The sequence below is a fragment of the Juglans regia genome, chromosome 11 (genome assembly GCF_001411555.2).
Source record: "Juglans regia cultivar Chandler chromosome 11, Walnut 2.0, whole genome shotgun sequence".
NCBI classification, from domain to species: domain Eukaryota; kingdom Viridiplantae; phylum Streptophyta; class Magnoliopsida; order Fagales; family Juglandaceae; genus Juglans; species Juglans regia.
Genome location: NC_049911.1, coordinates 1,154,628 through 1,169,112, shown reverse-complemented (window position 1 = coordinate 1,169,112; position 14,485 = coordinate 1,154,628). Strand labels below are relative to the sequence as shown.

General features: G+C 37.9%; 2 protein-coding genes across 4 annotated transcripts; both read left to right on the top strand.

Annotated features, from left to right (window-relative positions):
* The first annotated feature begins 860 nt into the window (after positions 1–860).
* On the top strand, positions 861–4,462 carry LOC109005683 (superoxide dismutase [Cu-Zn] 4A). 3 transcript variants are annotated; one of them, XM_018984715.2, is made up of 8 exons: positions 861–1,057; positions 1,995–2,126; positions 2,215–2,316; positions 2,443–2,538; positions 2,722–2,753; positions 2,824–2,899; positions 3,805–3,858; positions 4,189–4,462. In XM_018984715.2, exons 2-8 carry the CDS (start codon positions 2,051–2,053, stop codon positions 4,209–4,211), a joined length of 459 nt encoding a protein of 152 aa, XP_018840260.1. In that variant the 5' UTR covers positions 861–1,057; positions 1,995–2,050; the 3' UTR covers positions 4,212–4,462. The 3 variants fall into 3 exon arrangements, with proteins under 3 accessions (XP_018840260.1, XP_018840259.1, XP_018840261.1); XM_018984714.2 differs by having other exon boundaries at positions 894–1,057; positions 2,038–2,126; XM_018984716.2 differs by having other exon boundaries at positions 922–1,057; positions 2,024–2,126.
* Positions 4,463–7,292: 2,830 nt separating this feature from the next.
* On the top strand, positions 7,293–10,944 carry LOC109005680 (FRIGIDA-like protein 2). The gene is made up of 3 exons (XM_018984712.2): positions 7,293–8,369; positions 9,467–9,639; positions 9,772–10,944. Exons 1-3 carry the CDS (start codon positions 7,298–7,300, stop codon positions 10,693–10,695), a joined length of 2,169 nt encoding a protein of 722 aa, XP_018840257.2. The 5' UTR covers positions 7,293–7,297; the 3' UTR covers positions 10,696–10,944.
* Positions 10,945–14,485: the final 3,541 nt, after the last annotated feature.

Here is a 14,485-nt window from a genome sequence, read left to right as displayed (position 1 = left end):
CAAAGAAGTTGTGCTGTGATGATGGATCACAATGCAATAAATTAAATCCTTGTCTTTACCAAGCCATGCCATCCTTATCCAGGGTCTGAGAGATTTTGACTTATTCCTATCTCAGCTTCATGGCTAAATTTAGATTAAAAATGGATGATTTGCAGCACAAATGTGTTTTTCAATCATAAATACCTTAATTTAAATCAATAATGGAAGAAAGGGCGAGGAGGTTCTGAACAAAATCATGATTTTAGAACAGAAATTTTCTAAAACTAAAAACTAAAATATTCCTTGACAAAGAAAGCCAAGGAGGGAACTGCCAAAAAATATGATTTATTTGTAATTGAATTGATGGGATGTGGAGCTGCAGTTGATGGAGCACTACAGTGGTTAGTTTTGGTGATTTTGCCGCAAATAGATAAGATCGACATGCACAAGGCTCATGTATTGCCAGTGATGGAGACGGCTTGTCCTTTTTCGCCTCGTTTGTTTTTACAATTTATTTCATATAATTATTATAATTTTTTTAAATTTTTATATAAAATAAAATAAAAAATTTAATTTTTTAAAATTTTAAAATAAAAATAATATTAAAAAAATATATTTTATTTAATTTTTAACTTTAATTTTAACTTATCTCATCTATCGCATGGAAACATAGGTTTTAGGCAAAAATAACAAAATGGAAACACTTTTTATTTATTTATTTATTTGTTCAACCTTTTTAGTGGGTAGCCCATAAATCTGAGACGACAAAGCATTGAGCCCAGCCCATTTACGAGTGCCACGCACCAACTGGTCAAACTCAAACTCGTTCTACCAAACTTAAGAGTTAATTACCATTTACACCCCAATCCAAAAAGTGGGTAGTTCAAGGAACAACCTAGAATAAACGCCACTGGCTCAGCGTGTCGACTCACTTGCCCATATATTTTTAATTTTTTCACACTCACACTGATCTCTATAATTATCAGCGGTCAGCACGACATTTCCGCTTGAGATCAGATTCTTCCTCCGCTCTCTCTCACTCTTATCTCTCAGCTAAGCTCTCGAGGGGTGTTCTGGGGTGAGCTCTGAAACTCTCACCGGTTTCTGTATTTTTTCACTCCGGGTTTTTCCACTCTTTGGTTTAGATTGTTCTTTAATGATCTGGGTTTTGTTTATTTTAATCCGATTCTTAAGAAAAATTTCTCTTTCCCGAATTTAGCTGGATTTTCTTTTGATCTCGAGATCTACTTCTTTTTCTTGTTAATATCACTGTTCCTGTTTCGTCAATTTGACTTTTGAGGAAGTTATATCGGAGTATGTGCTTAAGTTTGTGAATTTTATCATTTTTCATAGATATAGCATCAGCTCTTGATTAGATGCCTTTTCGATTCTTGTGATCTGATTCATCCCTTATATTCTCTTTATTTTCACTTCGGTTTTGTATAGTTCTTTTGTTGTACTCTTTTGTTGGAATGTGGATGTAATAAAAAAACTGGAGTGAATAAAGCAACCCATATATATCATATATTTTGCATTCTACTGCTAAAAAAATAAATAAATACTCACCTCAATTGGACCATATGTTCATATAAGCTAAGTCTAATTTTTTGCTTAGGAATAGAATGGTCTAGCTATTTTTTATGCTTTTCCGCTCATTTCATTTTTTTTTTTTTTTTTGGTTTTTTTGCTTATCTTAAACCAAGTGGATTCTCTTTCGGGATATGTGCTAGACACCTGTTTGCTAGCTTCAAACTAGAGACTGCTATTATATTTTTCAATTTTCTGTTGTTTAGAATAGGTTTCCTGCCAAAAATAAATGACCATTCAAGATTTAGATTATCCCAAATTGAACCTTCTTTTTGGTTACCTGAATATAATCAAATAGGGTTTGTGAGTCCAAAAACCATAACCCAAGCATACTTTGAGCAATTCAGCTTTCGTATCGTTCTAGATTAACCTTTTTATTAGTTGTATTTTCTTTCTAAATCTAGTTTGCCCTCCAATTTCCTTTTTAGGGTCGTCTTATGTTAAATTGCCCTGACAGTCTGTCTCATTTAGATCACATAGAACAATGGTGAAGGCTGTGGCTGTTCTTGGAAACAGTAACGATGTCAAGGGTACTATTTACTTCACGCAAGAAGCTGATGGTAACTTCAATATCCTGTCTGATCATTCAGGGTATGTAGATTGCTATTTTCCTATTTAAACTAATCATTTTTGTTCCATAATTTTCAGGCTCTACTACAGTAACTGGAAATGTTTCTGGCCTTAAGCCTGGTCACCATGGCTTCCATGTTCATGCACTTGGGGACACGACAAATGGTTGCTTGTCAACTGGTATTGTTCTAAGATATAATGCTTGTTTCTTTGAATGTAAATCATCCAGGGGAAACCCGATTAAACCCCACTTTGTTCCACATACATTCCCTTTTGTTGTTACATTTTTTATCTACCTGCTTGTAGGACCACATTTCAACCCTGCTGGCAAAGAGCATGGTGCTCCAGAGGATGAGAATCGTCATGCTGGTGATCTGGGAAATATCACTGCTGGTGCGGATGGTATGTGTTGCTTTGTCTCTACAGTCTTCAACCTGTTCATTGATGGCTTCCCAATCATTAGATTCGATCATGTTATACTATTTACGTTTTTGTATATGTTAGTTGACTTATAAGAAGGCTTGAGAGAGAATGTAACTACACTTGTTACTCACTAACACTCTCAACACGACTCTTGTCATACAGGCACAGCCAAAATCACAATAACTGACAAGCAGGTGTGTTTCATACTCTACATACTGTTTATCTCTTTGGTTCCTATTTACTCATGCACTTTAGAAATTGCAGATTCCGCTTTCTGGACCAAATTCCATTATCGGAAGGGCCGTTGTTGTCCATGAAGATGTAGATGATCTTGGCAAGGGTAACTTTTTGAGAAATCCCTCTCTAGTCACGATCTGTGTCCATGGAATTTCGTAAATTGTGTCGTCCTAAAGTGAAAAGAAGCAAGAGGTTATTGTGTTTTCCTCTAGTAAACAAGAAGGGAGAGTAAGGGCTTTTTCTTTTTTGTGGGATAAGGGTCAGCCCTTCAAGCTAAAGCTCTAGTTGCATAGTAAATTTAGAAATGTGACATTTTGATATCTCCTTTTAAGTTTGTCATATTTTGCAATAACACTGTCACTCTAATTCTTGACATTTATGGCAAAAAGAGCATTGTATTGGAAAGCATTGCTTGTCTCCAAAGCAACAGCAGCTGGTCATAGCCACCCCTTAATTGTTTTTTAGAAGTATAGCCACCCCTTAATGATCTATTTAAGGAACTGATTTTCCAATATTGAAATTGGTAATTGAAGTTTTCCCATTTTCCTTGATGCTTTTGACTATTCTTCAAAAGGTGCAGTAGGTATATTCCTAGAGTAGTACATGTAGACTGGGGCTGTATGTTTTACTGACTGATTATTAGTTTTGGTCTCCCACTTGGGCGATGTTCATTAGGGACTCTCTATTATGGGCTAGGTGCTCTCTCTTGTATACATCCAGGGTACTTGGTTACGCCTATTGATATATATATATATATATTTTTACTTATAAAAAAAAAAATAGTTTTGGTGATTTTATTTGCTAGCTATATTTGTTAAATACTTGTAAAAAAATATTTTTTAATTACTTTTGTAAATGTTGTCCACTCTCACCGGTCGAAAACAATTTTTTAATTACTTTTGTAAATGTGGTAACCGTTATGGCAAACCTGCCATAACAGATAACCGTTATCATGTAGTTAAATCTTTTCAGTCATTTTTTGCTCATCTCTTATTGTTTTTTGTCCAGGGGGACATGAACTTAGCAAAAGCACTGGAAATGCTGGTGGCCGAGTAGCTTGTGGTATGTAAATTTGCCATATTAGCTTAGAGTCTGCTCTTTAGTATTTCTAGAGACACGGTCAATCACATAATTGATGATAATGGTGCGCAAATTGAGTAGAAATTTTATGGTTGATCGTTGCTAGGTGCGCCCAACCGGGTAGGTGGGAAATATCCTTTAGATTTCTAGTTGTATCTTATGCTCTTTCTCCCTCTCTGTGGCTGAAAATATAGTGTATTGTGTCTATTTTGATCTTTGAAAAAATGGACATTGTGGTTTTTCCTAGTTTTTTAATTTGGTTTCACCTTTTGTTCATATGATGTTAATGTTATCTCTCGGTATTTTGTGCAGGTATTATTGGTCTCCAAGGATGAACTGCTCATCCCGGCTCCCAATCCCGCTGATGCAGAACATCTCTCCCGCTCGTAGGCTTGTGAAGATCTCGAGCAAAACTCTAAAATAAACGACAAACCTTTGTCAACTTTCTTTTGGGTGTCTGCTTTTGTGATCATAAATTGGGTGCTACCTTGCTTCTCATCTCTCTCTCTCTCTCTCTCTCTCTCTCTCTCTCTCTCAAATGACTATGCCAAGATTTTACCATTTTAGCAATATCTTTTATTTAGCATGCCCACACCCGCCGGTAGAATTTCTTCAAAATTCGATCTAATCTGGCATGTTGCAGTCTGAAGGTCAAGACACAGGATTTCCACTTCATCATTGGAAATACGCTATGGTCTCACATTCATTTAGAACATCCAAAAGAATTAGGTGAACGAGTTGTGTTGTGCTAGAGATATGTATGTTCTCTCTAGTCTTGTAGAATGAGTACATGCGAAACTATAACAGAGCAGATGAAAGGTGGAGTTGCCTGAGCCGGTTGGCTCTGATTCTTAGTAGGTGGAACACGTCAAACACATATGAAATCTGATTAACTTGTGCAGAAAACGTTTCTATTGTCGAAAAGAAAGAAAACCAGATATATGAAGCACGAAATTTCCCTTAAAAAGCTGAGGAAGTTTGGGAAGCAGTTGTAGCAGTAGCACCAATATTAGCCAGTCCATCAGTTAAGCCATTCCCTTCCCTATAAACATGAGAACTCTCGTGAGACACTTGAGAACAATGCACCAAAATATCATCCCACAAAATCCTAAGATCTATATGGCGCTCGAGTCCCATTTTCTTTTTCTTTCAATCTACAGCCATTCCACCATCGGATCCTTCTTCCCTTTTAGCTGATAAAAAAGCATAGACCAAATTTCAATGCTATAACTCAGCATATGTATTTGTTCCTTCACCCAACAAACAACAAAACCCATAGAAGGGAAAAACCCAGATTCCCCTTAGATGCCCCATCCAAGATATCTTAAGCTTGCCAGTGGGTGGGAAAACCATTCACCAGAACTTGTATCCTTGATCTTACGACCATTTTCGAGGCAAATTGAGAGCAATAATTGACTTGAGCTCGATACAAGTTTTAACAAACTTCAATGGGTAATACTAGATACAAATCTCAAATAGATAAGTTTCATATAAACTTTATAAAAATAGTTCTTCTATGCACAGTCGTCTCATGCAGACGCTGTGCAGTCGGCTGACGTGGCATGATGCCACATCAACTGATATTTAAAAAAAAAAATATATATATATATAATACGAAAACAGAGAGTAAATCCATTTCATTTCCCGCTTCTGAGACCAAAATATTTTGAACTGCGTGAGATTTCATCGTCCATCCAGAAACATAGAGTCTCTCTGAGAGACTAAACCCATTTCATTTCGCGTTGTAGAAATAAAGGATTTCATATATTCATTTTTCCTTGCAATCTGTTGGATATACAGGATGCTTTATATAGACAAGCAATGCTCTATGTCTCCCAGGCATTGTATCGAGTAATTGGTGTGTGCTGGCAATTCTAGCCTAGCTGTAGGTTGTTAGAACAGAATGCAATTCCTTAATTACAAAGAATATTCTCACAACAAATTTACACAAAGGTTTGAGAAGATTCTGCCGAGTGATGGTGCGGAGGACCCTTGCATAGCACTGAGTTGGGACCATTTGCAGTTAGGCTCTTTTGTGAAGCTGAGCTGGATTTATTCTGTGATTGAACTTTTACCCGTTTACGTAAGGTTCTTTATCTCTATAAATTCACTTTTAGAAAGAAGTTCCCTATAAACATGGGACTGAGTCTCCCAAAGATTTTCCATTATTTCCAATAACTTCTCAAATAAACTCTTCCTCATTATTTGATTTTTGCCTTTTCTAGAAAGCCCAAAAGAGGGGAGCTTTTTTCATTCACCACACGAGGACTATGGGGCTCGAACCCAATTCTCTCCTTTGTCCCCCAGAGCAAAGCAGCAATAATCTTCCATAATAAAGCAATTCAAATAAGTAACTTTATCTCAGTGCAGCAAGCAAGTATGATAGGCCAACTCTAATAATGGCTTTTCATTTTTCTTCGATTATTTTATGTGATTTTGCATTGGGGTTCTCCTTCGGTTCAGACTTGACCTCTTTCTTTCCGCTTTTCATTCCTCATGCACTGAGAAGTAGCAAAGCTTTCCTCGTGCCATCGTTCAGTTCAGTTCCTATTGAGGAAGATCTGCCATTGGTTTCAAAATGAATCTCAGATGTCGATGAATCCCAATCAATCCCTTTCGTACCATCTCTGGGCGTCGGAGTATTTGCAGCAGCAAGCAAGCAGCAGCTTTGCTTTTTTGAAACCATTGTGGGTTTTACTTACGTTTTAGAGGGAATGCAGTGGCGTCAGTGGCCTTATTAGATTTATTTATTTAAACGGCCTCGTTTTTAGTTTTCCATGTCAGCAGCCGTCTGCGAGCCGTTTACATAAAGGGACTGTAAGTAGCATTTTTTTATAATTAATGAACAAAATTTGAAAGTAATGTTAGATATAAATTTCAAATAAATAAGTCTCACATATGTTTTTTGTAAAAAAGTAGGTCTCACTAAAATAATGATTTTTTTTTTTTTTTTTACACTTTCAAAATGGAATCTACTTTTTTATAAAAATTTGTATAGAATTTATTTTTTGGGATTTATATATATCATTTATAATAACAAATTTTCTTTTAGTTTGAACTATTTACGATCACAGTGTGATTATAAAATAAGTTAAAATATCAAAAATTTACTTAAATTACCGGTAAAAGAGGAATTCTTGGCATCAGTCCGTAGCCGCAGCACACTTGCGTGGTGTTTTTTTTTTTTTTTCTTTTACACAATACAGTGGAGTGTGCTGCGGCTGCAGCGTACAATAGGCTGCAATTTTGTATTTTTCCCGGTAAAATATGTCAGAAAAATAAGTTTACAATTAGTTTTAATTTTTTATTTTACTTAATAATTAAGTAATTGAATATTAATAAAGTTATATATTTTTTTAATTTTTTTTAATGATTAAAGATATTAAAAAAATACTTAAAAAATGATTAAAAAAAAAATGAAATGGACTTCAGTAGTAGATATAGTAACCTATCACTGCCCAGTGAGATACCTTTTCCCGTTTCCATCCTGCTTCGAGGGCTTTCTGTCACCGAAATGTCGTCGCCGTTGGGGGGAGTCTCTGCAGACGTTCAACCAGCTGATTTGAAGAAACCGAACCTCCGCAAAGCATTCAACCTCCTTAAAACCCACGCCGCTGCCGTTGCCAACTTCACTCTTCAATGGCAGGACCTAGAGGACCACTTCCACTCCATCCACGAGTCAATCGAAGCCAAACTCCAACAACTCCAATCCAACCAGAACCAAATCGCTTCAGCCCTCCAATCCCAAGCCAAATCACCAGATGTCAAATTTGATTCTGCAGATACCCAATTCACTCCGACTCTTCAATCCCAGGACAAATGCAAAGAGATCCAATTTACTTCTAAAGAAACCCAATTGGTTCCACCCATCCAATCCCAATTCGATTCTAACGAAACCGAATCGGTTCCGGCCCTTAAATCTGAAACGAAGTCAAAAGAAACCCAAGTGACAACTCTTCAAAACCAAATGAAAAAGGAAGAATCTTTGCCTGAAAATGCGTCTTTTAATGGCATTCCGATATATGATGGGAAAGAGTTGTTATTGTACGTGAATGAGCATTTAAAAGATCTCGCATCGTTGCGCAATGATATATGTAATGCGCTCAAGCTTTCAGTGGATTCTGGAAAGCTAGTCTTGGAGGCAATGAAATGGTTTTATTTACCAGAGTTAAAGAAGGGGGATATGAATATTGAGGTTTCTACCAGAAGGAAGAATTGTGTGCTATTGTTGGAGGAGTTGATGAAAGTGCGACCACTGATTAAAGCAGACGTGAGCGAAGAAGCAGTGAAACTAGCCCTTGAGTGGAAGGCAAATATAAGATTCGCAGCGAATAGTTCTTTGGAGGTTTACGGTTTTCTATTGCTTTTGGGTGCCTTTGGGCTAATGAGTGAGTTTGATGGCGACGAGGTTTTGAAGCTTTTTGATAGTGTTAAACAGCGTAAGCAGGCCCCTGAGTTGTTTCGGGCTCTTGGTTTTGCTGATGATGCCTCTGGTGAGTTTCAGAGAATTGTTCTTGCTTTTTTAACTAGAAATTATCATGACTATATACTTTAGAGTTTTTCGGTTGCTATTATCTCTATTTATTTGATATTCTAGTGCTTTTGGAGAGGTAAATCAGTGGCTTTAGAACTGCCTGAAGCTTGACCATCTCTCACTTTCTTAGTCCGGTTGATTAGTTTGAATGCTTTTATTTGAACATGCATGTAATATTCTACCGAGTTGATGCTTTTACCATTAACTCTTGGTAGTGAGCATGAGACATTCATCTCGTATCTTTTGGTGCTTAAGAGTAGTTGCAGTGATAGTCTCTTACCTAAACGGCATCTTTCATGGCTGGATGACTTGTTGTGTCTTCCTCGTTTGTTTTGATAACCATTCTCATCTCCTCTAATTATTATAAATTTTTCAAATTTTTAAATAAAGAATTCAATTTTTTTAAAACTCAAAACAAAAATAATATTAAAAAAATATATTCTAATAATATTTTATTTAACTTTTAATTTTTATCTTATCTCATCTTATTTTATTTGCAAAAGCAAACGAGGCTGTGCTTGCTATTCAGATACTTGTTCATTTTTTTTTATTATGTACTTTTTTACATTGTGTTCTTTATCTAGATAGAAACTGTAGTCGCGTGGCTCTTATGTCACTTTTAATGTTTTTGTTTGACTGGTACTGGGTGTCCAGGATCAAAGTCCCGGGAGCGCAGGTTCACTATCAATGTTTCTCCTAGTTTATGAGGGATCTGGGTATCGGGTTGTAATTGCCTCGTGATATCGCTTGATTGTTTTATATGTACGGTACTTTTAGTAAGTGGGTTCTCTTTTCCAAAGAGAATACTGTGAGTTTGCTCTTGCTGCTGTGAATATCTGTACTTTTACATGTAGAAGCTATTCTCAGTTTGCTTTACGGTTCAAATTTTTGTCTTCCTAGTCTTTCCCACTGCTAGTGGGGTCGACGGATGCATCTATCAGGGTTTTGTCCCCAGATTTTTAATCAAGCAATTTTGATTATTTTGTTGCTTTCATATTTCATATTCTGTTTCCTGATATCTAACGGAAAGCCCGCAATTCCATCTACATGTCCCAGATTTTATTCAGAAACTCATTTTACAGAATAAGCGACTTGATGCTGTCAGATTTATTCATGCATTCGAACTGGTTGATGAATTCCCTCCAGTACCACTGCTTAAAGCCCATTTGAAGGATACCAAGAAGTTTGCAAGGATGGGCTGCAAGGGAAAAAAGTCTCTTAAAGCGCAGGTACATTTGCCCCTTCTTTTTCTTTATCACAATTTGTCAATTTCCTTTAATGACTAGGATCATAGTTGTTTTTCTCATACTATCTTTCATTAAACCTTTTTTGATAAGTATCTTTCATTAAACTACTCACAGGATGAGGCAACAGGCAAAGAAATAGCTGCAATAAAGGCTGTAATAAGATGTGTTAATGATTACAACCTTGGATCCCAATACTCTCCTGATAACCTCAGAAACCGCATCCAGCAGCTGAGAAAGACTAGAAAAGAAAAAGCTTTGCAGCTGAGAATGCCCAGCAAAGAGAGAGAGGTTACTGCAACAGCCTCAGGCCCAAAGGACCAGGTGCAACAATGGGGTGCAAATAAACGTACTTCCCCTAAGCGGCAAGCTCAGTCGAATCAACAGAACAGGAAGAAGCATCCTCGGAAGGATGCATTGCATGCATCTGAAAATGAAGGTTTCTCAACCCATTTGGTACAGCCGTCTTATCATCAGCCAGCAGGCTTCTTTGTGAGCCAAGGTGCTGAGTTCTATGGAATGGCTACAGCAGCACCTATCCCAAATGTTCCAGTCGGTGCCAATTCCGCCATCCACACCAGGCAACCAACTCATCATCATCAGCATCCAGAAAGCTCACTCACTGGTCAGGATGTGCGCTACTTAGCACCATCAGCTGGAATGTATAGTGCACCATCAGCTGGAATGTATAGTTTGTCACGTTCCTCTCCTGATTCCCCTATTGCGAGTTTATCAGCTGGTCGATATGGTTTTCTGCATTCTGGCTCCGTTAACCAACACCGGAGCTCACCAACTGGACCTTATGGATTGTTGGTGAAGTCGACTGCTGAACGCTATGGCATGGGCAGTGCAGGTGTGACCTCATTCGCTGGGCAGTATGGAACAAGTACTGCAAATGGTAGTAGCACTGGACGGATTGGATCAGCTGGTTTCCATTCAAGCATGCGCATTGCTCCTGAATCAAGTCCTGACAGATCCATTTTATATTACACAGGAAACCCATCAAGGATCCCAAATTATTATGATAGGTATGCATCTTAGAGTAAATGCCTATGATACCCTGTCTCAGTGTCCCCAATCTATGTCTCATAGTTTGATATTGCACTTTACAAGAAGTTGTAATTCTGTCATTTCTATTTCGGTTTTATTTTTGATTCAGTTCAAACAACCTTTTGGGGAATTCTTGTTCCACTCCCTGATACCTTCTCTCTTTTAAATAAATTTAGCTTTGTATGGATATTATTGTCTTTGGCTTGATGGTAGAAAGAAAGATTCTTCCTTCTGGTTGATGGGATCTAAATCTCATGACAGAGTGCTTCTATTTCTTCTTCAAACTTTTTTCTTTTTTCTTTTCCTTTCATGTGGCAAGTTCTTGATTCAACCAAGTTTCTCTGTTATTAAAACCCTTACATCCAGTTGATCTTCTATACCTCAAGATGAACATTTGCTCTGTTTCGGCATTTTCTGGAGATTTACAACTGGAGGCTTCTTCTGGAGGGGATGTGGTTGAGGCCACTTTACAATTGGAATTATATGAGAGGGGAACCTTTGATGAGGATGCGGGTAGCCCGATCCCTATATGTACTCTCTCGTCTCACGCTTCAACCAAAAATGCCTCAAATTGGGTTTTAAAAAAGGTTGAAGATTTCCAGGCACGTATGGGGATATCTTGTGAAGGGTTTGAGGAGCAGTTTAAGGCTCTTCCTGTTGCCATTGGAGCAGAAAGACCTATGGCTTTGAAGTCGGCAGCAAAAAAGGATAGGGAGTTGAAACGTTTAAAATGCTCCATTAATTATGATAATAAAGAGGGAAGTGTGGGGAGGGACAGGTTGAAAGGGAGGAGATCTTGGTCATCAAATGAAGCCCAATATCTTCTCTTCGAATGTAAGTGGGGTTAATGATGTCAACAAGTGTATTTGTATTAGATCCCTCCTCCGTAGCTAGAAAATTGATATTTTATGTCTTCAAGAAACTAAGCTGAGTTTTATTAATAGAAGCATCATTCGTAGTTTGTGGGGTTGTGCTTTTGTGGGGTGGAGTTATCTTGCTTTGTTGGGTGCTTTAGGAGGTGTGTTGTTGATGTAGGATAAGAGGGTGGTGGAGTTAGTAGAGGATTGCATTGAGAATTATTATGTGGTTGGTTCTTTTAAAACCATTGAGGATGAGTGGCGATGAGCTTTTGCGGGTGTATATGGGCCTAATGTGGATAGGGAGAGAAGGTTTTTGTGGAAGGAGTTGGCAGGTTTGTTCTACTTGTGGGATGTGCCTTGGTGTTTGTATGGGGACTTTAATATTGTTCGGTTTTCTAGTGAGAGGGTAGGTGCAACTATCTGTGGCTATGGAAGAGTTTTCGGAGCTGATTTTTTATCTGAATCTTATGGATCTTCCATTGGCAGGGGGTTTATACTTGGTCTAACAGTAAATGGGACTTCTTGGGTGACTCACTATCTGGATTTATGTCAGAAGAGGTTGTCCCATGTTTGTTCTAATCATTATCTCATTTTGCTTGATTGCGGTGGCTTACTTGGGGGTAGGCATTATTTTAAATTCGAGTGGCTTGCAGTTGATAGATCTGTGGAGAAGGTTAGGAACTGGTGGGTATCTTACTCCTTTTTTGGAACTCCTAGCTTTATTTTGGTAGGTAAACTTAAAACTCTAAAGTTTGATTTAAAGAAGTGGAATAATGAAGTCTTTAGACATATTGAAGTGCAGAAAAATCTGTTTTGGGAAGAGTTGCATGCTTTGGAGGAGGGGGAGGCAAATGGGGAGTCATTGTCCAGGAAGTTATGACTGAAATTGAGAAGGTTTTGTTGATGAAAGAAGTTTCTTGGAGGCAAAAATCAATGGTGCTTTGGTTGAAAGAGGGGGATAGTTGTACTAAATTTTTTTCACAAGATGGCCAATTCACATAGGCGCGCAATAACACCATTAAGGTACTTCATTCCGGTACCAATGTGCTTCACACCCCTGATGAGATTCAAGATCACATTGTGTAGTATTATGAAGATCCTCTAATCGAGACAGAGGAGTGGCATCCTAAGTTGGATGGTCTGAATTTTGGCCAGCTGGATTTCTATGCAGTCAGCTAGTTGGAGAGGCCTTTTGAAGAAAATGAGGTGCATCAGGTGGTGAGTGGAATGTGTAAAGATAAAAGCTTCGAGCCTGGATGGCTTTTTCATGGTTTTTTTTCAAGAGTGTTGGGATATAGTGAAAGTAGAAGTTATGCGGGTATTCCAAGATTTCCATTCCTGTCAGAAGTTTGAGAAATCCCTAAATGCTACATTCATTGTACTCATCCCTAAGATAGCCGGTGCTCATGAGTTGAAGGATTTCCGTTCTATTAGTTTGATAGGTGGGATCTATAAAATTATATCGAAGGTGTTAGCTAATCGTATAAGTACAATGATGGATAAAATCATTTCTAAACCTCAAAATGCTTTCGTTAAGAGACATCAAATTTTGGACTCAATTCTGATTGCTAATGAGTGTTTGGACAACCGTATGAGGAATGGTATTTCGAGGGTTCTTTGCAAGCTTGATATGGAAAAGGCATACGACCACGTGTGCTGGGATTTTCTATTTTATATGCTAAGAAGATGCGGCTTTGGGGATAGGTGGTGTGGATGGGTTAGACATTGCGTTTCGACCACTCGGTTCTCTGTATTACAGTTAATGGCAACTCTTGTGGTTCTTTTTCAGTCATAAGGGTTTGAGACAAGGGGATTTGTTATCCCCTTTCCCTTTTTGTTTTAGTGATGGAAGCATTAAGTCATATGGTGGAGGCTGTAGTAGGGGGGTTTTCTCTCTAGTTTTTCGGTGGTTAATATTAACAATGGTACTGCTTCAATCTCCTATTTATTGTTTGCGGATGATACTATCATTTTTTGTGATGCTGACAATGGACATATTCAAGTTTTAAGGGCTATTTTATTGTGCTTTGAAGCTGTCTCGGGCCCTCAAAGTGAATTTGGGCAAGTCAGAATTGTTACCGGTGGGAGATGTGAGGAATATGAACCTTTTAGCGGATTTGTTGGGCTACAGAGTTGATTCTCTTCCAATGAAATATCTTGGGCTTCCGTTGGAGGCGTCGTTCAAAGTAAAGGAGGAAGACTAACCCTCATTAAAAACACCATTTCCAACCTTTCCACTTATTATATTTTCTTATTCTCTTTACCGATTGGAGTGACAAACCAAATTGAGAAGTTGTTTCGAGCATTTTTATGGGGTGGCATGAGAGGAGAATAAATTCCACCTTGTGAGTTGGCATAGGGCATGCTTCTCGGTTGCGAATGGAGGCCTGGGGGTGCGAAACTTGAGTAATTTTAATAAGGCACTATTAGGGAAGTGGCTATGGAGGTATCAAATGGAAGGGGACTCATTGTGGAGAGAGGTTATTGATCGAAAGTATAGAGGTAATTGGGGGGATGGTGCTCTAAGGAGGGTAGGGGATCTTATTGTATGTGTTTATGGAAATATAGTAGAAAGGGATGAGACAGTTTTGTAGAACATGCTAAGTTTGAGGTTGGAGAGGGTGTAGGAATTCATTTTTGGTTTGATGAATGGTGTGGTGAGAGAGCCCTTCATTTTATTTTTCTCATTGTCTTCAGCTTGGTTGGGAAATCAGCAAGCCAATATTTTAGAGTTGTTGAGTCATGCTAATGAGTTCTTGTATTCTCTGAATTTAGGAGGAAATGAGAAGGATTGAATGTTGTGGAAATAGACGAGGGGCAAAATTTTTCTGTTAAATCTTATTATAAGGTGTTGTATGGCCAGCAACAATTTCCTTTTCCATGGAAGAGTATTTGGAGGGCTTTTGTGCCGTCCAAAGTTA

Bases quoted from the DNA above. Each gene is read 5' to 3' on its own strand.
- LOC109005683 (XM_018984715.2), top strand. From the start codon at position 2,051: ATGGTGAAGGCTGTGGCTGTTCTTGGAAACAGTAACGATGTCAAGGGT. The intron at 2,900-3,804 runs GTAACTTTTTGA...TTTTTTGTCCAG, and splicing joins TGTAGATGATCTTGGCAAGG to GGGGACATGAACTTAGCAAA. The intron at 3,859-4,188 runs GTATGTAAATTT...TATTTTGTGCAG, and splicing joins TGGTGGCCGAGTAGCTTGTG to GTATTATTGGTCTCCAAGGA.
- LOC109005680 (XM_018984712.2), top strand. From the start codon at position 7,298: ATGGACTTCAGTAGTAGATATAGTAACCTATCACTGCCCAGTGAGATA. The intron at 8,370-9,466 runs GTGAGTTTCAGA...TACATGTCCCAG, and splicing joins TTTTGCTGATGATGCCTCTG to ATTTTATTCAGAAACTCATT. The intron at 9,640-9,771 runs GTACATTTGCCC...AACTACTCACAG, and splicing joins AAAAGTCTCTTAAAGCGCAG to GATGAGGCAACAGGCAAAGA.